Below are 19,837 nucleotides of genomic sequence, written 5' to 3'. Positions count from 1 at the left end.
TTTTTTACATTTCTTTAATATTTTGTTCTATTCAGCTACACAAGCATCCTCTTTTAGTAATTTATTGATATGCCGCACAATGTCCTCCTTTTTGGTGCTATAGAAATGGCCACCCTACTCCGTATGCAAATCATATCTGAGTCGCATTCAGTGTGAAAGGCTCAAATCTGATGCTTTTACCAAGAAATAAAAGAAATTTTATCTAGGTATGTTTTATCAAATACATTTTCAGACTTTAGAAGCTTGAATGTGGACTTGGATCTGAGCAAAACATCCTTCCATCCCTGTATAGTCAGAAACCCTGTATAATATTCCAGTTTCCAGCAGATTTAAATTGACAGGATATGTTAATGTTCTGGCATTAGACATACACACTTCAGCAGTTTGAGGGATCTGTGGAGAAGGAGGCTCACTCTGACATCACTGAGTTGAAATGTGTTTTCAAATGTGAGTGAAACTCCAGGAAACCAAAGCCATGCAGAAAAGTCACAGATCGGTTCCTCTACTCGGAGCTGCAAGCCGATCAGAGCTGATTAATCTGATTATTGAGGTGCGAATGTTGCTGCTTGATTTGATGAACATCTGGACTCATCCAAAAAAACATTAGGAAACTCATTGAAGTCGTGTTTCAGTTAATGTTTTCCACTTCGTGTTTATCTCCCCACATGTCTGGCTTTCATCAGTTTGCTTTTCTCATCCCATCTGGAAAGAGTTCTGCTTCGACCAGATTTAACAACACAAAAACGTTTAAATGTTCCAGTTCTCCTGCGACCGGATCAATAAATGTCCTTAGCCAAAGATTTCTTTCACTAAATGATCGTTGAATGTTTTTTCTGACCCCAGTACATGACCCCTGACCCCTGCAAACAGCTGTGGTGCAGCGACTACTACAACCCGTTGTTCTGTAAGACCAAAAAGGGTCCGCCTCTGGATGGGACCAAGTGTGGACCGGGGAAGGTAAGACGGTGGTTCTTTAACTCAACTAATTTAATGTTTGAAGTCAAATTTTAGCATTAGGATCTAACAGGGAACCTTCATTTCTGACAATGAAAGTTTGTTTTCAGCCTTGAAGACTGTTAAGATAAAGAGCCCAGTATGACCTCACTGGTCTGAAGGCTTAATGAGTACAGCAGCAGAATGTGTTTCCAGAGTCTAACCACAGAGCTACAGTAGACTGGTCTGAACTGTGTTACCAAGGCGACTGTCTGTTGTTGCAGCACTGCTTCAAGGGTTTCTGCATCAAGCTGACCCCTAACCTGCTGAAGCAACATGGAAACTGGGGAAGATGGAGTCCATTCGGCAGCTGCTCCCGGACCTGCGGGGGTGGGGTCCGTTTCCGCACCAGACAGTGTGATAACCCGCCGTGAGTGAACTGCGGATCGGCAGTGATGTCACACATCAGCTGCACCAATCAGAAGCACTTACCTTTCCTGTTCTTAGTCCAGCCAACGGAGGGCGCACCTGCTACGGGAACAGCTATGAGTTCCAGCTGTGCAGCCAAGAGGACTGCCCCCCCCTGACTGACTTCAGGTCAGTAAATCTGCTGTCTGGTTCTGTCCTCTGGCTGACTTTGGGTCAGTAAATCTGATGTCTGGTTCTGTTTCAGGGAGGATCAGTGTAAAGCCTGGAATCCGTTTTTGGAACATGCAGGAATGAAGCATCACTGGCTTCCTTATGAGCATCCTGACCGTAAATACACACCAAGGCACACACTTCTCCAGACATCATGACAGTTAACATAGAAAGACTAAAACAAAGACGCTCCTGGCTGCTGAAGGCAGTGACTGAATCAGAGACGGTGTCCTTCTGTTAGCTCTGAAAGGGAGGATGTATTTCTGAAGAGTAATCTGCTTTGATTTGTGGGGACGGTGCAAAGATACTGTGGAACGCTGTGGACCGGGCCACACTAGGACGGGTTCAGGTTCATATGGTTTAGGTTTTATGTCCTTGGAATGCGTTATGTAACAGGAGGTCCTGGAAAAGCCCCAAAGACATCCTGTGTGTGTTTGTGGTCGCTCTTGCCTTTGCTACTGTGTGAGGCCAGTTTTTCAACATAAACCTATCTTGTGAGGACCGCAGGTCTGGGTCGGGGTTTGGCTGAGTTAAGGACTGGATTCAGTCACAAAGATGAATGGAAAATGAGTGGAAGTCGATTCAAAGTTCTTGTAAAAATAGGAAAGTAATTGTGTCAGTGTGTGTGTGTGTGTGTGTGTGTGTGTGTGTGTGTGTGTGTGTGTGTGTTTGGTGGGGGCGTTCACATGTTAAAGTCATCAGGCAGGAATCTGTAGTTGGAAAGAAAGCTGGAGCCTTTCCTCCCTTTAACTCTTCATCATCTGAGAATAATTTAGTCTCCAAATCTTTTTATGGTCAAGTTAAAAAAATTCCACCTGAAATCTGTCTGAGCCCAGATGTCTCTCTGTCCCTCTCTGTCCCTCTCTCTCTCTGTCTCTGTGTCTTTCTCTGTGTGCAGAGGATGAGCGCTGTCGTCTCTACTGTCAGTCTAAGGAGACGGGCGCCGTGGTGTCCATGAACAGAATGGTGCATGATGGGACGCTGTGTTCCTATAACGACGCCTACAGCATCTGCGTCCGAGGAGAGTGTGAGGTCTTTATTGTACTTTGGTTTCCAAGTGTGACTAACATCCTGCAGTTTTGTTTGTAATTTAGCAAGTGATGATGAGGATGAGTCCCTTGGCTGCTTCCTCATCAAAGGCCACAGCGACTCGTTACGATTAGCTTACAGAAAGCATATTTTTAACACCAGTTGGTCCTTCCTGGCTACAGGGAGGAAAATTAAGGAGGAAAATGTAAAAAAAAAAAATTGTGCTTTAACACATTGATATTAAGGATTCTGGGTTCTGGTTTCTTTATCAAAATTGGTTGGTTTTTCTGTGTGATTTAGTTCTTTTACTGACTTAAAGGTGAATCAGTTCAAATATGTAGATGTAAGGTCTTAGGTCCTGTACCAGTAATCTGTTCCCTTTTGTTCCTTTCCCTGCTCTCCCCCTCCTGTAGCATGTAGGATGTGACGGGCAGATCGCCTCTGAACAACGGGAGGACCAATGTGGAGTCTGTGGAGGAGATGACTCCAGCTGCAGGGTTGTGAAAGGGAACTTTACCCGAAGTACCAAGAGACCAGGTTCTACAGCTAAACCAAACTCACTTGTTTGCACATCCATCAGCCATAACATTAAGACCATAAGCAGACCTCCAGCCTGTTAGAGTAAAATCCTCACTCTGCAGGAGGAAAGGACCTTTAAAAAGTGTCCACTAAAAAAAATTTATCTGAAGACAGGGTCACAGAAGGCCAGAACATCAGAACATCCTACAGAGCTACAATCCAATGCGGTCTGGAAGCAGGAACAAGTTCAATAATCAGGTTTCCAGCAAACAGTTTATCCGTGAGCTTTATATCAGCTCCTGAGTCGATAAAAACGGACCCTGAGTGCTACAGTGCACACCCCCATTTGATAATTGCCTGAGTTCCAGAATCAGTAAGGAAGGGATCAGTGTTGGACTGGCTGAAATCCAGACAAGAGAATCAGTAAAAGGAGGCATACTAACCGGTGCTGATCTGAGGTCCAGATTTGAGATATTCATGATTTGACAGAACGATATAGAAAAGAACAGAGACAAACAGACTGTCAGGAGGTAAGGAAGGAGCTTGATGTCCTTAGATCAGACGCGAACAAGAGTATACATCCGGGCTGAGGCAGGCAGGAGAAAACAGGAACGAGATAGGTCAAGATCAGGAGGTCAAGATTAGCACTGCTGAATGCCTGAATCTCCCACAGAGGAGAATAACAACCAGATTTTTGACAGATCTTGCCTAGATACTGCAATTGCTGGGTATAGAATGCTGCCATGCAGTTCATCATTGCTGTTGGGCAGAAAAACTTTGATCTGTAGAATTCAAATAAACTTTTTTTTATGAATTTATGCCCTACAAAAAAAAGTGTATTACAGAAGTTGTGAAAATAGCAGATCTAGTTCAACACATCATATTGGTTAATATAGCAGACAGACATGCTAACACAATGTACAATAAAGGAGTGTTTTTAGACATACAAGGTTTCCATTCAAAAGCAAACACTTCCTGATCTACTATGAATTATGCATTACAAACAGATAAATAAAATCTTAATTGCTCCAAATAAGCAAAGAACAAACCCCTTCTGGGTTTATTTAATTCTTGGTTAATTTACCTCTTTGTTACCACTACTCAGGGGTCAAAGTAGATTTAAATTCACAGGGTGTTGATATAAAAAACTACAGAGAGAACCTACGTATTTGCCTTGTAATGCCATAGCAATCCAGACCTAAAATGAATTAATATGCTAACTAATATGTTGACATATTCAAAGAAAACATAGAAAATGTTTTAATGACAAACAAGGAAACATTTATGTCACATTTAAATAGATAGAAATGAGAACTATGATAAAGAAATCCAAGATCTATGCACCTTTTCACCTGGCTCTTTATCCAAAAATAAACAGTATGCAATGAAATATTTACTTTGGGTATAATTTAGGTAGAAATTTGGGTAGAAATTTGGGTAGAAATTGAAGAATGTTTTAGTATCACCTCTTGTGAGCTGGAAGAAATAAAATCTTGATAGTTAGAAAAAAGGATTTTTCTTACGCTTGACAGAAGATGATCCGCCATATAGTTTATTAAGTTGCGAAAGCAGGAAGATCCATACTGCTGAGAGTGAACTATTAGTGTGGAGCAGAATCTGAGATAATCCATGCAAAGTTTTTTATTTAGTCTCGTCTCGTTGACGAAAACTCAAACCCATGACTAGTCATGTTTTTGTCATCAAAGATCCACATTTAGCTCGTCAGTCAACCAAATAATCTCGTCATCGTTGACAAAAACAACACTGGTTTGAACTATGGTCAAAGGAAATTGTTCTAGGGACTTTCTCGTTCATAAAGCTGTCTAGGCCTAGCTAGTGACGGCCAAATGAGTATGTATGTCCACGTGGTTTCATTCTGGTCTCCAATTGGTTATTCTCTACGTGGCAAAGGCCTGCCCCATGGCCAAGCAGTGTTTATTTCGTAATTCTTCATTTGTCAGATTGATCTGAGGTGCCTGTGAGGCGCAGATTCAAATGGATGAAACAGATTAGCAAGATCAAAAGCAACAAGAAATGAGAGGAAACTAAAACAAGAGATTTTTTTTTTTTTATTAAAAAAATATTTCACAAAGCTTCCACTGGAGGAAAATAACAGGTCAAGGAATTAGGACTGGAATTACCAGGCTTAAAAATCGTATTCAAGTGTAGTTTATTAAGCGTTACCCTTTTCTTCTGGTGGCCCCTATTGTTGATTCTAATGCTGCTAAAGGCTTGGGCTGCTGGAGGACAGAAGGATCTCTTTTCCTCACTCAGCTTCATTCTACTTTTTTTTCTCAATTTCTTCATTAATTTTTAGTTCAGCTTTTAAGTTGAACCAGACAAGGTCTAAGTGTAAGTTTTAGGCATTGTCTTAAAAGTAGAAAGGGTGTCTGCCTCAAAGACTAAAACTGGTAGTTCATTCCACAGGAGAGGAGCCTGATAACTAAAAGGTCTGCCTCCAAATATACTTTCAGAAATTCTAGGAACCACCAGTAAACCTGCAGATTGAGAGCAAACTGCTCTGTTAGGAAAATAAGATCTCAATCAGATCTCTGATATCAGATGGAGCTTGGTTATTATTATTTAGGGCTTGTGAAGTAGCCTTGAAGTAACAAATGCATGGATTCATTTCTCAGCATCACCCCTAGACAGGATATTTCTAATTTTTGCAATATTCTGAAGATTACAAATGGAACTTGTAGAAACATTGAGAGCTTAAATCCAGTCTGTGGTCATAATGTTATGACAGAATCTTGGTTGGTTTCATGTCTGAATAATTGCTGATAACTGATCATCTGCTTTAGGTTACTTGAAAATGTTGGAGATTCCCAAAGGAGCCAGACATCTTGTGATCCAGGAGTTCAAAGGGACTCCTCATGTTCTTGGTGAGACGACTAAGGAAACTAAGATCTTGTCTCAATTGTTGCTTCCATAACAAACTAGACTCAGAGTTTTATGTTGCAGCCGTAAAGAACCTGGAGACGGATAATTTCTTCCTCAATGATGAACATGAGATTCCTGAAAGCCGGGTGGTGATTGAAAAGGGTGTGGTCTGGAAATACAATAAGACTGGTGAGCAGGAGACCCTCCAGACCACTGGGCCACTAAAGTATGGGGTCATACTAATGGTCAGTCACCAGGGGAGAAGACACAGTTTGTGAATTTCTCTGGATAGAAGGTCTGTAGCTAACCCTGTCCTCCCTTGTCAGGTACGTTCCCACCTAGACTCCAAGGTGACGGTGTCTTATAAGTACATCATTCAGGATCATATTCGTTCTTCTCTTGAGTCGAACCTGGTTCAAGAAGAAGGTCTTGTCTATGAATGGGCTCTGAAGAGGTGGTCCCACTGTTCCAAACCCTGTGGTGGAGGTACGTCCCAGCTAATTTTCTCTTTTCTCTAATTTTCTTCCTCTTCTGTTTAACTCAGCATCAAACTGTGTTGCAGGGACCCAATATACCAGGTTTGGCTGCAGAAGGAAGGTTGATGGGAAAATGGTTGAGAGGATATTCTGCTCCCACATCAACAAACCTCGACCCATCAGTCGCAAGTGCAATACTGAAACCTGCAGATCTCCACAGTAACTACCACAGACTGCCATAGAGACCATCAGGATTACTCTAGAGTCACATTTCTTTACTGATCTGACTCTTTTCCAACCACCAGGTGGGTGACTGGAGACTGGGAAGCCTGCAGCGCCTCCTGTGGTCTGACTGGGTGGCAGCGGCGCTGGGTGAGCTGCCAGCAAGAGTCTAGCAGTGGGAAGCAGCAGAGCTCAGTGAACAGCAAACTGTGTGGTGACAACCGGCCAGAGTCCAAACAGACATGCAACAGGTTCCCCTGCCCTGCATCCTGGAGAACCGGACCCTGGACCCCTGTAAGAACATGGCTGCAGGCATCTGGAAATAACTGACTGGTGCAACATGCCTGATCTGATTCTATCCAGCTTCCTTCTTTCCTTCATAAGACTAAAGCATTTTTTTCCCACCCTTTACGGCCTCCATCTTCTCTCCTGTAGATCTGAACTCACTTTATCTTCAAGCTTATTTTCCATCACCTTTGTTCTGTATTTCAGGTCTAACAGAAAAGGCGCTGCTTTACTATAGGTTTGCCTGTAAAAAATACATGTGGAAACGTTTTTAGTACAAAAAGCTGAACTACTACCAACAGTAGATGCAGCTATGGCACATCTGAGACAATAGACAAAATAGCAGGAGCAGTCGAGATATTTGCTTTCATGAATATAGGTAACATATGTTCATCATCAAAATGTATAAAACACTGAGAGAATATGTAAATAATAATGACGTATCAGCTACAATGTGATTTATCAAACTACACCTGAAGATAATGTTCTTTCTGCATCATCTGGCACTGTGATGAGTAAGAAGCACAGATATGACAGAGAGAGAGAGAACCCTCTGTGTGCATGCTAACACTTGGATTGTCAGAAATACCAGCAGACATATCTTCTATGCAGAGCATCATCCCCTTATGGCTCAACAGGGCTATGTCAGGATGACTGTGGAGGAGCGCTTCTAATACAGCCCAGCCAAGGCGGCTCAGATCAAAGTTTTCTGCTACATGCGCCAACATGTGGAGGATATCAGAGGATTTTATAAACTCCTTTACAGTTAGTGGTTGTGTAAAATGGATTTCATCCCCATATTAGAGCAGTGATGCACAAACGTTTCCTTTGGTTAGTTCAAATTTCAAATTACAGTGATGATCCTGGATATTTGCAGTAAATTTCAATCATAACTCATCACAGTAAAATAGACATCTGTGAAATCTAACAGCTAAATAAAAAGTAATTTGGAGACTTTGGAATCAATCAATTATTTCATCAGAGTTGTTTGAGGTTAAAGAAATATACTAACACACTACAACAATATTTCTTACCTTTCCAAATCATGGAAAGGTAAGAAATGAGCAAAGAAAGAGCAGTTATGATGTTGTCCTCCAAATTTCCACAGTATTTAATTTTATGTTACTCATAAATATACAAGCTTGATACGATACGCATATACCATGGCAAACAGATACATTTTTCTACCTTCATTGTACCTTATTTTACTTCGCGGATTCTTGGAAACCAGGACTCTTACTGTTCATTTTAGGAATATGGCCGTCACTGAAGGTCTATGGTTTTACTTTAGTTCTGTAAAACTAAATATAATATCTTTTATTATCATTGTTACAATCTAATTAGTAATCATAAATAGCTCAAAATACATGGCGTAGAACCTCTTCCTTCTTTTATGGCCAGTCTTAAAATGCCTGTTGAACATGTTAGCTCTACGCCACACACAAACGTCCATCCCTGTGAACACTGCGATGTAACTCAATAGTAAAGTAATGAAGAATAAATTGTTCTTATTTCTTATTTCTTTGCGTATATTAGCGGCAACATATGAATCAAGATACTATGACCAAAAAAATTTGATTGACAGATGACCGTTGATATATGATTAGCCGAATTTAGGTGTACACGCTGATATATAACTAACTGGCCTGCATAAGATATCGGGAAAAAAACCCCACAAAGATCTTAAGACAGGATTTAGAAATGTTCTAAATTTTGGGAAAATATCATCTGATAAAGAGTATATTTATATATATGTTTAAGCCAGAATTATTTGACATTTAAATATTATTTCCCTACGACTTTGATATCCTCCAATTCAAATTGACGATTTCCTTAGACTATTTCTGGAGGTTTATTAGGTGTAGCCAGGCAGTCCATTCACAGTCTAATTATTCCATTTCTGTATTCAGTGTTCAGTCTCTTGTGGAAACGGGACTCAAGAGCGTCAGGTTGCCTGTTTAAATCCTGAGGGATTAACTGGAAACTGCAGTGATTCTCAGCCAATAGAAACACGCTTTTGTCAGGCTCCGCCCTGCAGCGGTAGGTATCCACCAATGAGTACATTTATTTACAGGAGCCAGCGGGAAAGCTTTAACTCTTTCACCGTGTTTCTTTCACAGGAGATCAGAAGAGCGCCATCATCCTGTGGCTTTCTAGATCCAACCCAAACTTCCCGGCTCCACAGTTGTCTCCCAGTAAAACTTCCAGCTTCCTTCTTCTGTTTTATTTCTAAGACAAAGTTCTGACCAGTTTTAACATTGCACTAATCTTACTGGCTCCATAAGCCAACAACAAAACCGTTCAGATCCATTAAACAACCAAATGGACTTTTGAAGCATTTGAATATTAATTTTAGGAGTCAGAGTTTGGATCTGTCACTTTGACCTGAATAGATTTTTCTGGTATCTATCCCATGATAGGACAGTTGTGTCTATGTGGGTCTTTAATGGTTTTGTTGAACTTCCTGGTTTCCCTGATGACAAACACTAGAGATAAAATCCATCATAATTTCCATTTGCACCGATCTGCTCTATAAGCAGAGGTTAGAAGTTTAGGTTTAATGACCACCTGATTATGTTTGTGTCTTCAGGACAGCGTTGCCGTGGTGACCGCTCCATATTTTGTCGGATGGAGGCACTAAGTCGGTACTGTTACATCCCCGGATACAGGCAGATGTGTTGCAAATCCTGCAGCCAGATGAACGTTAGCAACTCTGATGGTTTCAGCAACTCCAGCAACTTGAATCCCAGAAACAGGTCAGACATGATAAAACCTTCAAAGATGTTTACGTTCCTAGGAAATACTAGGATAGAATTCAATCACTAACAGAGCAAGAATTTGCTCACAAACTGTTAATGTTTTCTAGTTTTTCGCCACATAGTGCCCCCACCAACAGTGGCGCCACCAGGGGGTGGCCAGGGCATTGCACAGGGTGGCCAGGGCATTGCACCACTGGCCACCCCACTCGCCAATGTAAATTGTAGTGGCATTCTATTATGCATAGCCAGTGACACAACATTAAAAATCACACAATAAACTAAGATATGAGTAGGAATTTACTCAAGTCTTTATGATTTTTACTGGCAGGTGTACCACAATAGAGGAAATGATGGCTTTTAGTTTCAGTGTGCCACCCCAAGATTTTTAGTGGTATTATTGATAATGCTTTCAATTTGAAAAGCCCCTTACATAATACTCAGGCACACTATACAATATTAAAATAAAAGCAATAGTAACATAACAAAAAAAGCAACAATAATCTAAAACAATAGAAAATAGAACTGTGAGAGAGTATAGACAGTTTTAAAAATAAATGTTTTGAACTGGCTTTTAAAATGGGAGAGGGAGTCAACATTGCTGGTGAACTAGGAGAATCAGAATTTGGTTTAAGAAAGTTTGCAATGAACACAGTATATGTATATCTCTGTGACATCAGCATAGCAGAGAAGCTACACCACATTGAAATAGAAGATCACAAAATATTTGAACTCCCGCTGTCTTACATTTATCCGGTATTAGAATTGCAGGAGCAGCATTCCCAGCAGAGACTCCCACACCTCCTTCCCCCCAGATTCCTCCTCCAGCCCTGCTGGGAGAATCCTGATGCAATATAGGGCCAGCCAAGGGACACATTCCTTCCAGTATGTCCTGGGTCATTCTCTAGGCTGGACTTGGAGGAGCTGATCCTCACCCCACTCTGTGAAATGCTGTGAACTGCCCAAGTACATACTGTAGGTCTTCAGGGAACCAGCAGTCATCTGCAAAAAAGCAGAGACGAAATCCACTGGTGCCCAAACCAGAACCCTTCCGGCCATCCGTTGTGCCCAGAAATCCTGTCCATAAAGGTTGTGAACAGGACTGTAACAGAGGGCGGCCCTGCTGGAGTCCAACATGCACCGGGAAAAGATCTGAGTTAATGCCAGCGTTCTGTCAGATCAGCATACCCCATCAGATCAGCATACCCCATCAGAACAGCATACCCATAGTCACTATGCATGCCCAAGACGTCAGATTTGCGTTTATCCCTTTAGTTTTTTCCGAAAAATAGAATTTAAACTACCTTGATGGGCGTGTATCCCTTTTAGTCATGTACAAAAAAACAATTTAATGTCAGATCGCCATACGCTTCAAAAAAACATCCCAAAAGTATGTTTTTTTTTAAACATCAATAAAGGGATACACGCCTATTGAAGTAGTTTAAAGTGTATTTTTTGTGCAAAACTAAAGGGATAAACTAAAGGGATATGCTTGTCTGACAAAACACCGGTGTTCTCACAGATCAGCATACCCTCGAAGACCAGCATACCCATAGTCAATACCCATGCCCTATAACTGTGGAGTCGGCATACGCTTAGCATAAATTTAAGAGAATAAGACACAGGAAGTCTACTAGGCTACTTTTTTTATGTGTGATATTATAAACAAAAAGTTGTAGTTGAAGGTAAACAGAAACTTACCAGAAAGTATACCGAAAGTCAAGTAGGCTAGTTTATTTATGCGCGATGTAATAAACAAAAAGTTTCAGTCTGAGGTAAACAGAATATAAAGCAAAGCTGCTTTAAAGGCAGAAAGCCTCTTCGCTACTTCACTCCAGGGGGATTTTATACAATTTAACTTCTAACATTTTCATTTTATTATTGAAAGCATGTGCAGTCCCTGGACAATTACATGATATAAGAAGATAAATACGTGGCAAAATTGTACAGCAGTTTGATCAAGGATTGAACTATTCCTTTAATCCCAATATTGAACACGATTATTATTACTTTTTTTATGGGCCATCTACAACCTTGCTAGTAGTAGGCATCTTGCTGACATTTGATTCACTTCAGTTAATCTGTTCCATCGAGCTGCTGTATTCAAGATGACAAAATGTCCAAATAAATATCATCAGCGTTTGGCTAGACAGGAGATGTGTTTTGTAGGGGATGCGTTTTGTAGCTGGCTGAAGGTGCAGCTCGTTACTTCTCTAAAACACTTTAAACTAACTCAACGGGCAAGTATCCGTTTAGTTTTGTACGAAAAATATACTTTACACTACCTCAACAGCCATGTATCCCTTTAGCCATCTACACAAAAAAATTTTATTACTGACTTTTTGGTGTTTTTGAAGTGTTTGGCTTATGGCGTATGGCGATCTGCGTATTACTATGGATATGCTGATCTGACGAGGTATGCTGATCTGACAAAACACCTGCAATGCGCACCAAACTTTGCTCCACTTGTACAGCAACCAGATTTCCCTTAGTAAAGGGCCCCTGACCCTGTATTCCTGGAGTGCTATCTACAGGGGAATTCAAGGAAGATAATCAAATGCCTTCTCCAGCTCCACAAAACACATGTGTGCAACCTCCCATGAACCCTGAAGAGAGTGTGGGCTGGTCCACTGTTCCACGGCCACAACAAAAACCACGCCGTTCCTCCTAAAGCCAAGGGTTGACCATCAGCTGGACTGTCCTCTCCAGCACCCTGGCATGGGCCATCTTAGGGATTTTTTGTGTAATCCCACAATAGTTGGAACACACCCTCTGGTCCAAATTCTTTTAGAGGGGAAAAACCACCCTAGTATACCAGTACAGGGCCACTGTCCCCGACCTCTACAAAACTCCAAAAACAGCCAGAGCCCTGAGGTAATCAAGGCAGATATCATCCACCATGAAATTTCTTGACCACTTTTGTAACTTCAAATTGGGTGATGAACAACACTGGCTCTGAGCACCCAGTCTCTGCTTCCGCCACTTAAGATATATCAGTTCGGTAGAGGAGATCCTCAAAGTACTCCTTCCATAGTCCGACAATGTCCTCAGTCAATGTCAACAGCTCCCAACTTTAACTAAAACCACTGGTAGCAAAGCACTACTTGACCCTCAGGAGGCGCTGGCTGGTTTGCCAGAACCACTTTGGTGGAAACTCATTCTTTCTCAATGGCTTATCCAAACTTTTACCTGGGCATCGTGCTTGGCATCACAGTATCTGCTTGCTGTCATCACGAGATCCAGAAGCCAACCAGCCTCTATAGGAACTCGCTCTTCAGCTTGCCAGTGACCACCACTTGGTTTGGGCATTGCCACCACAATAGAAACCTCAGACCTTAGAGTAACAGCTACATGTTGCTGCATTGACAATGGAAGTAGAGAACACTCAGTTGGATACGTCTTTGAGCGAGGGCTCCACCAGAAGTTCCCAGCAGACCCTCACTATTTTCTTGGGACTGCTGAGACTTTCTAGCTTCCTCCTCTTAGAGCATATCTAATTCACCACCAGGTGGGGATAAGTGGACAGCTCTGCCCCTCTCTTCATCCGAATGACCAAGACATGTGTCCTAAAGTCAGTAAATACTACTACAAAATCGATCATCAATATATGCTGCCAACTGCTTGAACACAATGTTCATTATGGAAAACCAAAGTCCAAAAATGAAACACCACTGATTCATAGCTAGGTGTCCTTTATTCCTGATTACACTCCACCAGGTGTCACTGCTGTTTTTGACATGAGCATTGAAGTCCCCCTGAAGAAAGTTGGAGTCCTCACCATAACCCCCCAATATCTTTTCCAAAACCATTAAGTCCAAACAAGACAATGATTTGTATCATAAATACCAACAGCAAACAATGGTGTCTAAAAAAAAAACTGTATTCAGCAAAACTGATTAGCAGCTAATGGGTATCTAGCAGGTCTTCCATGTATAAAGAAAGTTCTGTTGAAACCAGTACCAGTCCTTTGGTAACCAAGCCATAAACTTGTGGAGCCCATTTCTGTTTAACTTTGTACTTCTGTCTTACAGCTCAAGGGAGGTGACCAAAATGATATCAGCGACCGTAGCTACCTCACCGGGTAGTGATGTCACCAGGGATGTCATCAGCACACCACCCCCCACAAGCAAAAGCAGTTCCGACATCGACTACATGGAGTACAGCGAGTTTCTGACATATGACAATGAATTGCTGCCCTCTGAGGACTCATCTATTCTTCCAACTGCAACAGCTGCTGTCCTTACAACCACTGTAACTACAGCTGTTACTACCACTACTACAGCTGATACTACAGCAACTACTACAGCCAGTACTACAGTTGGGGCTACAATACCTTCAGTCAAAACTGCTCCAGCGTATTCATTAAACAGGAACACTGACCTACTTCCCTTAATTACAGTTGATCCAAACAAAACACAGGAACCAATCAGAACATCTGATCTCCTAGAGTCCTCCACCGCTAATCAAAACATTGTCACCACTACACCATCAGTAGCACCCTCTTCAGCACCAGTCTCAACAAAGGAGAACAACTCCGTGAACGAGGTTCAGTACCAGATTGTTGGAACGGACAGTACTGCCACCAGAGAGCAGAAGAATATCTTTGTTCCACGGTTGCTGACCTTCCATGAACGGACACAGAACAAACGTATTCAGCAGCTCCTGAAAGAGAGACAGCTGCAGAACCTCCAAAGAATGGGGAATCGGACCAGAGCGAGACGGACCCCCCTGGCACAGGTGAACAGGACCAGATTGAGAGGGACGGAGAGAAGAGACTGAACTGGTTTTAATCTAAGAGTTAGCTTAATAAACTGTAAGCGAGAAACAGAACCTGACAAAGAAGCCTTTATCTTTATGTCTCCTTAGCTTTAAAGCAAAGTTAATACATCAGGGGTAAAGACCAGAACCTGGACTGCAGAAAAGTCTGGGTCTGTTTTGGTTTTATATTCATGTTGTCTGTACCAACTTATCCTGTTTTGAAATAAAGCGCAGTGTCATCAAACTATTGATGTCATAATGAGTAATGAAGGTCTGGATCAGGTCACAACCTGTGTGACTCCTGAAAAGGGACATGCACAAGGGTGAGGCAGGAGGGGTGCTCACCCACTCAGGAGCCAAAACGCATTCTAAAGTGTCCTCTCTGGAGCCAAAACACACGCTAACTTGCCCTCTTAGGGCCCAAAATGTGTGCTTAAGTGAAATCTCTGGAGCAAAAACTCTCAGGATTCATTATGTGCACCAAAGTTCCTTCTCGGTGGCAAAAAGTAATGCTAAAGTGTCCAGTCGGAAGCCAAAATAGCACTAAAGTGTCATCTCATGAACCAAAATAAACTAAGGTGCCATCATTAGAGCCAAAACTCATGCTAAAGTGCCCTCTTGGAGGCCACAATGCATGCTAATGTGCAGAGGTATTAAGTAAAGAAGTACAAATACTTTGTTACTGTACTTATGTACACTTTTTTGGTATCTATACTTTTCTCCAAACGTCGCTTGCGCCGCTTCTCCTGTTACCCTGAAATCCCACATCCGCCCCGCTGCGCTCCAGAACACCAGCCCAAAGCAATGCCTACAGCCTTCGCTGTTCCTCCCATATTGCTGCGCTCCGACTTCCTTGGAGCTCGAGGAGAGCATGCGCAATGTCATCATTAAATATGTAGGAGCAAAACATGCAGAAATTAACGCTTAATTTAATATGACATATTAAAAAAATCCCCATCAGCATCCGGCATATGTCTGATGGAAATAAGAAATCTGAATCCTGGTCTGTTGAAGTACCAATAGTTTGCATCCAATCTTTTAAATGAACAGTGTTACTTTTTTTGAAATATATTAGAATTATGTTCTAATTTGTAGTTATTACCAATCTGTTGTTACTATATTTTAATTTGTTACTGTATTTTAATATTTTAATTTAATATGGATCCAGGCTCAAAATGAGCTCCTTGAAATGTGCTTTAGAATGGCTCTGTCTCCATTCAAACCTAGGTTTCAAGCCTTGCAGGGCAGCATAAAGCCCACTGCTCTCATTAAGCAAGAAAAAAGAAAAAAAAAACTGTCAGTTCAGGTGTTTTAAAAAATATGTGAATCAGGAAATTGTCTATATGCCAAACTGAAAGAGTGTTGTTCTCTACTTCAAAAACCTCTTTAGATTTTAAAATGGAAATTTTTTGGTAATTGTTTTTAGATTTTTTTTATTTAAAAATAAAATTTATAACATGGCTGCATAAACACCTCATTTTATTTCAGTGTTAAATTCTGTTTAAAGTACCGTAACAGATCATTAAAAATGTCTCCGGACATTTATTGGTTGATGATTTTCTTTATTCGGACCCAGCTGGTTTTTTAATTGGTTACCCCTGGTTTAATGTTTATAAATATTTATTTCACGTCATGTGTGCCATCCAATGCAGATCATTGGCTCCATCCACATTTACCAGAGTGTTTTTAAACTGCAGTATCTATACTTCTACTTATGTAACAAATGTGGGTAATTTTTACACCACTGCTAAAGTGCCATCTCGGGAGCAAAAACACACACTAAAATGCCCTCTCTGTGCCCTCCCTCGCTAAAGTTCCATCTCAGGAGCCAAAATGTATTCTAAAGTGCCCTCTACGTTGCTGAGGAAGCACTATCAGTTCCCATTTATTCGTTCTGCCCCTGCCCTTCAAAAAGTCTGTGCATGCCATTGCTCCTGAACCCTCACAACGTCTCTGATCTTTAAGAACGTTCTCGTTTCACTAGAACCCGGTACATTCCAGACTCTGGGGTTCTTCTATCCCATCATCTCAGTGGCTTTGATTACTTTTATTTATTATAATGAGGACCAAGTTTGGACTGAGCTTCAGTTATCAGATGGACTCACAGCTGGCTCTATAAGACTTTGGTAAACAGATGCTCATGATCCACTCAGTGACTGGATCAGAACCTGCTGAGGACAGTGTTGCTCTAAGCTCTTAGAAGTGAAGAACCAGATTGAAGGAGTCTATCTGGAACAGAGGTCCAGATTGATTTAGAACCGCTCCGTCACTCAATCACCAACACCAGTCAGTTAGCTGTGTCCAAATGAGGAAAATACGTCAGAATTTGTCTTTAATTTCTCTTTGTAGAATCTTATGGATCCAGTTTTTTTATAAAACAAAGGAGAGTTCCACTTAACATGGGAAGGTCCAAGTATAATCAGAACAGAATCAGAACCAAGCCTGTAGATAGTGTCAAAAACTTTCTCTAATTTTCATGGGAATCAATGTGTAGGAAACAAGGTCCGTAGTTTCTGTGCTGTTTCTGCTGATGGGTCTGATATTTTAAAGGCCTTTATTTGGTCTATAAAAGAGGAAGAATAAATGTGCTGCTCATAAAGTCTAAAGCCTCCAGATCTTAGGATTTCTGTGTCAAGAACCTTTAAACTCTTTGGACCTTTTGAGCTGCAGCAGGTCAGAGGCATCCAAAGGTTAGAATCTCTATGGTTCTGAGACACTCTTCTTGATCTGATTGGGTCTCGCTCTACTTCAGGCCCACCTGTTTCTTTAAAGGTTCAGAACTTGGCTGGTTCTGCAGAAATTACCTGGGTCAGGTTCAGTCTCCAGACCTGCCATCAGTCATAGCTTTGGTCTACAAAGCCAGAATCAGAAATCTATAGTCACGTTTCAGCACAATTTGGACTTGGTGTTGTTTTCCACTGAATCTCCAGTTTCCAATGGGTTCTCCCTGTGTGAACCATGCTGACCTCTGGTCGCGATGTTGGCAAAATCATAGGGCTCCATCTAAATGCCTAACATTCAGTGGTGTAAATACAGGTAAGCAGAGACTGCAGTTGCTTAAGCTGGGCATAGACTGTGCGATTTTTTTCAATTGTTGCACGCAGCTACAGCTCACACTCTACGATGAACCTGCAGGGTTTTGTCGTACAGTGTGAGTTCACAGCTCACGTTTGATTTTCTCCCGACCTCATGATTCCTGATCAGGAGGTGTTCTTAAGAGGCTGATCGCCCGGCGTTACCTCCTGTACGCTACGCGGTGCACGCTCAGGCTGAAAGTCGGCCTGATCGGAAAATTCTCGCACGACTGGAAAATTGCCCCGAAAAGAGCAAAAAATCGCACAGTGTAAGCCTGGCTTTACGGGCCCCATGACCTATTAGGGGCCCCGTCACTGAGACCTGGCAGGCCCCTTACACCAGAGGTCTTCAACAGGGGGTCCGTGGATCTCAGAATTCTGACTTTAACCTCAGATTTGTGACTTTTTTCTCAGAATTTAGACTTTAATCTCAGAATTGTGATTTTTTTCTCAGAATTCTGACTTTAATCTCGGAATTCTGATTTTAATCTCAAAATTTTGGATCTTAATGTGGATGGGCACAATGAAGGAAGAAATGTGATCAAAGTTACCACTATTTTCCTACTTATACATGCTTGTTACATCAGCACTAGTTAAACCTGTTTTTAGCAGTTATTTTTGATGTATGAAGCATTAAATCAGTCCAACCTTTTAGTTTTTATAAGCTGATATGTTTCAGTGCTGTATACAGAATACCAAATAGAACCATCTGGGTATTGTGGCCGAAACAGTAGCCATAGCATGAAGGTCCACTAGCAGGACATTGGAACACTGTCACCTCTGAGATTACACAACTTTATTCCAGGTTGGAGTTCTGATGATAGTTTAATTTGCCATGTTCATGTAAACTACTGCCTCTCAGTCTGTGATAATGTGCATGGGAGGAGAGCTCCCTCTAGTGGTACAACTTCAAGCCATCAGGTTATTTGGGATAATCTGGCCATTTTAATAGCTTTATTATTTCTAGATAAACATTCTGTCAATATCTTTTTGATATATTTAGAAATAAAATCCTGAGGCTTTTGTCTAAGGCACTGCAGCATGTAAAAGGTTTGAACTGGTGGATGTGGAGGATCCTCACATGGACAATGATGCCATGGAGGAGTGAGAAGAAAAACATATTAATCCCAATCTGAGTCTATTTTTCTGTTTAGGGAAGGGTTGGTATAGGTGGGTCTGCCTGTAAGGAGTGGGTCGAGGGTCTGTAGTGGTACAGTTATTTTAAAAGAGAGACAGATTAACAACAAGAGATGGTTTAAGCTCCAGTTTAGTTTCTGATGGTTTTGACAGATTGAATATAGTTTGGCTTATTTCACTCCCTGGGGTTAGATTAGATTAGATTAGATGGATTTGATAAGAATCTGTTTGATTTTATCATTTCATATGATCAGATTCGATTCAATTTGAACAGAGTTGATTGTATTGGATCAGAGTGGAGTTCATTCAATCGGATTCAGTTTAATCCGATCAGACTCCTTTCGATTCGATCAGATTCGATCTAATCTGTTCAGAGTCGATTCGATCAGATTCTATTGAATTCGATCTCCGCGTATATTGGCAGTTTATACTTTTATATACTTTATACTTTTATATACTTTATAATTTTATAACTTTGGCTAGATTCCTCCATCTTTCAGGACAGGCATTAAGCTTTTCTGTTTCTTAATAATTCCTGATATTTCAGCCATGTTTCTGCTACTTTTCAGAAAAGAAATTAAGCTTTTCTGTTTTCCGCTATTTCATAACATTTCAGCCATTTTGGCTCCAAATTCTCCTTGTTTCTCTCTTTGTACTACATTTACAGTGCATTTTCTCAGGAAATTCAACTTGTTCTAATTTTAGGTGATCATTCTTATGAAAGGCTGTTTTTTTTTTTCGGTTAGGGCTGTCCTTTACTTCACTGCACGTCAGCCTCATCCTGTCAGGACAAACCCAGGGATTTTCTGCGCAACGTGACGCGCCTGCAAGATTAAACTCAGGGCTGGACGCTCACCATCGTCCTTGACAGACAACAAGAAGCCAAGATGGCGGCCGCCGTGAAGACTCTGGGCTCCAGCCTGGCGAGAAACCTGCGAGAGATCCGCATTCACCTCTGCCAGAACTCTGCAGCCAGCCGGGGGGCTAGGTAGGCGGGGAGCTGGGGTCCGAGGCCGGGATGACATGGAGGTCCACCCCGAGGGAAGGAGAGGGAAGCTAACAGCGGCTAACAGCAGCTAACCCCGAATTAACTCCGCTAACTGGTTATAATGGTGTTTATGTGCTA

The 19,837-nt window shown here is 41.5% G+C and overlaps 2 protein-coding genes across 2 annotated transcripts in view; both read left to right on the top strand.

Annotated features, from left to right (window-relative positions):
* The window catches only part of LOC107103400 (A disintegrin and metalloproteinase with thrombospondin motifs 2-like), a 37,746-nt gene extending 23,008 nt beyond the window's left edge, over positions 1-14,738 (top strand). The window contains exons 11-25 of the mRNA XM_015403094.1: positions 844-957; positions 1,218-1,363; positions 1,441-1,530; positions 1,607-1,689; positions 2,471-2,604; positions 3,015-3,138; positions 5,925-6,005; positions 6,085-6,248; positions 6,330-6,489; positions 6,566-6,698; positions 6,785-6,995; positions 8,897-9,026; positions 9,107-9,181; positions 9,577-9,742; positions 13,774-14,738. Coding sequence (XP_015258580.1) covers positions 844-957; positions 1,218-1,363; positions 1,441-1,530; positions 1,607-1,689; positions 2,471-2,604; positions 3,015-3,138; positions 5,925-6,005; positions 6,085-6,248; positions 6,330-6,489; positions 6,566-6,698; positions 6,785-6,995; positions 8,897-9,026; positions 9,107-9,181; positions 9,577-9,742; positions 13,774-14,521 — 2,559 coding nt within the window. The 3' untranslated portion in view covers positions 14,522-14,738. The remainder of the gene's footprint in view (positions 1-843; positions 958-1,217; positions 1,364-1,440; positions 1,531-1,606; positions 1,690-2,470; positions 2,605-3,014; positions 3,139-5,924; positions 6,006-6,084; positions 6,249-6,329; positions 6,490-6,565; positions 6,699-6,784; positions 6,996-8,896; positions 9,027-9,106; positions 9,182-9,576; positions 9,743-13,773) is intronic.
* A 4,802-nt stretch (positions 14,739-19,540) lies between these two features.
* The window catches only part of ndufa2 (NADH:ubiquinone oxidoreductase subunit A2), a 2,125-nt gene continuing 1,828 nt past the window's right edge, over positions 19,541-19,837 (top strand). Inside the window, exon 1 of the mRNA XM_015403096.1 lies at positions 19,541-19,699. Within this exon, the coding sequence (XP_015258582.1) occupies positions 19,599-19,699 (101 nt within the window). The 5' untranslated portion in view covers positions 19,541-19,598. The remainder of the gene's footprint in view (positions 19,700-19,837) is intronic.

Source organism: Cyprinodon variegatus, unplaced genomic scaffold (assembly GCF_000732505.1).
Source record: "Cyprinodon variegatus isolate N-32 unplaced genomic scaffold, C_variegatus-1.0 Scaffold1438, whole genome shotgun sequence".
Taxonomy (NCBI): Eukaryota; Metazoa; Chordata; class Actinopteri; order Cyprinodontiformes; family Cyprinodontidae; genus Cyprinodon; species Cyprinodon variegatus.
This window is presented reverse-complemented; position numbering and strand designations above follow the sequence as displayed.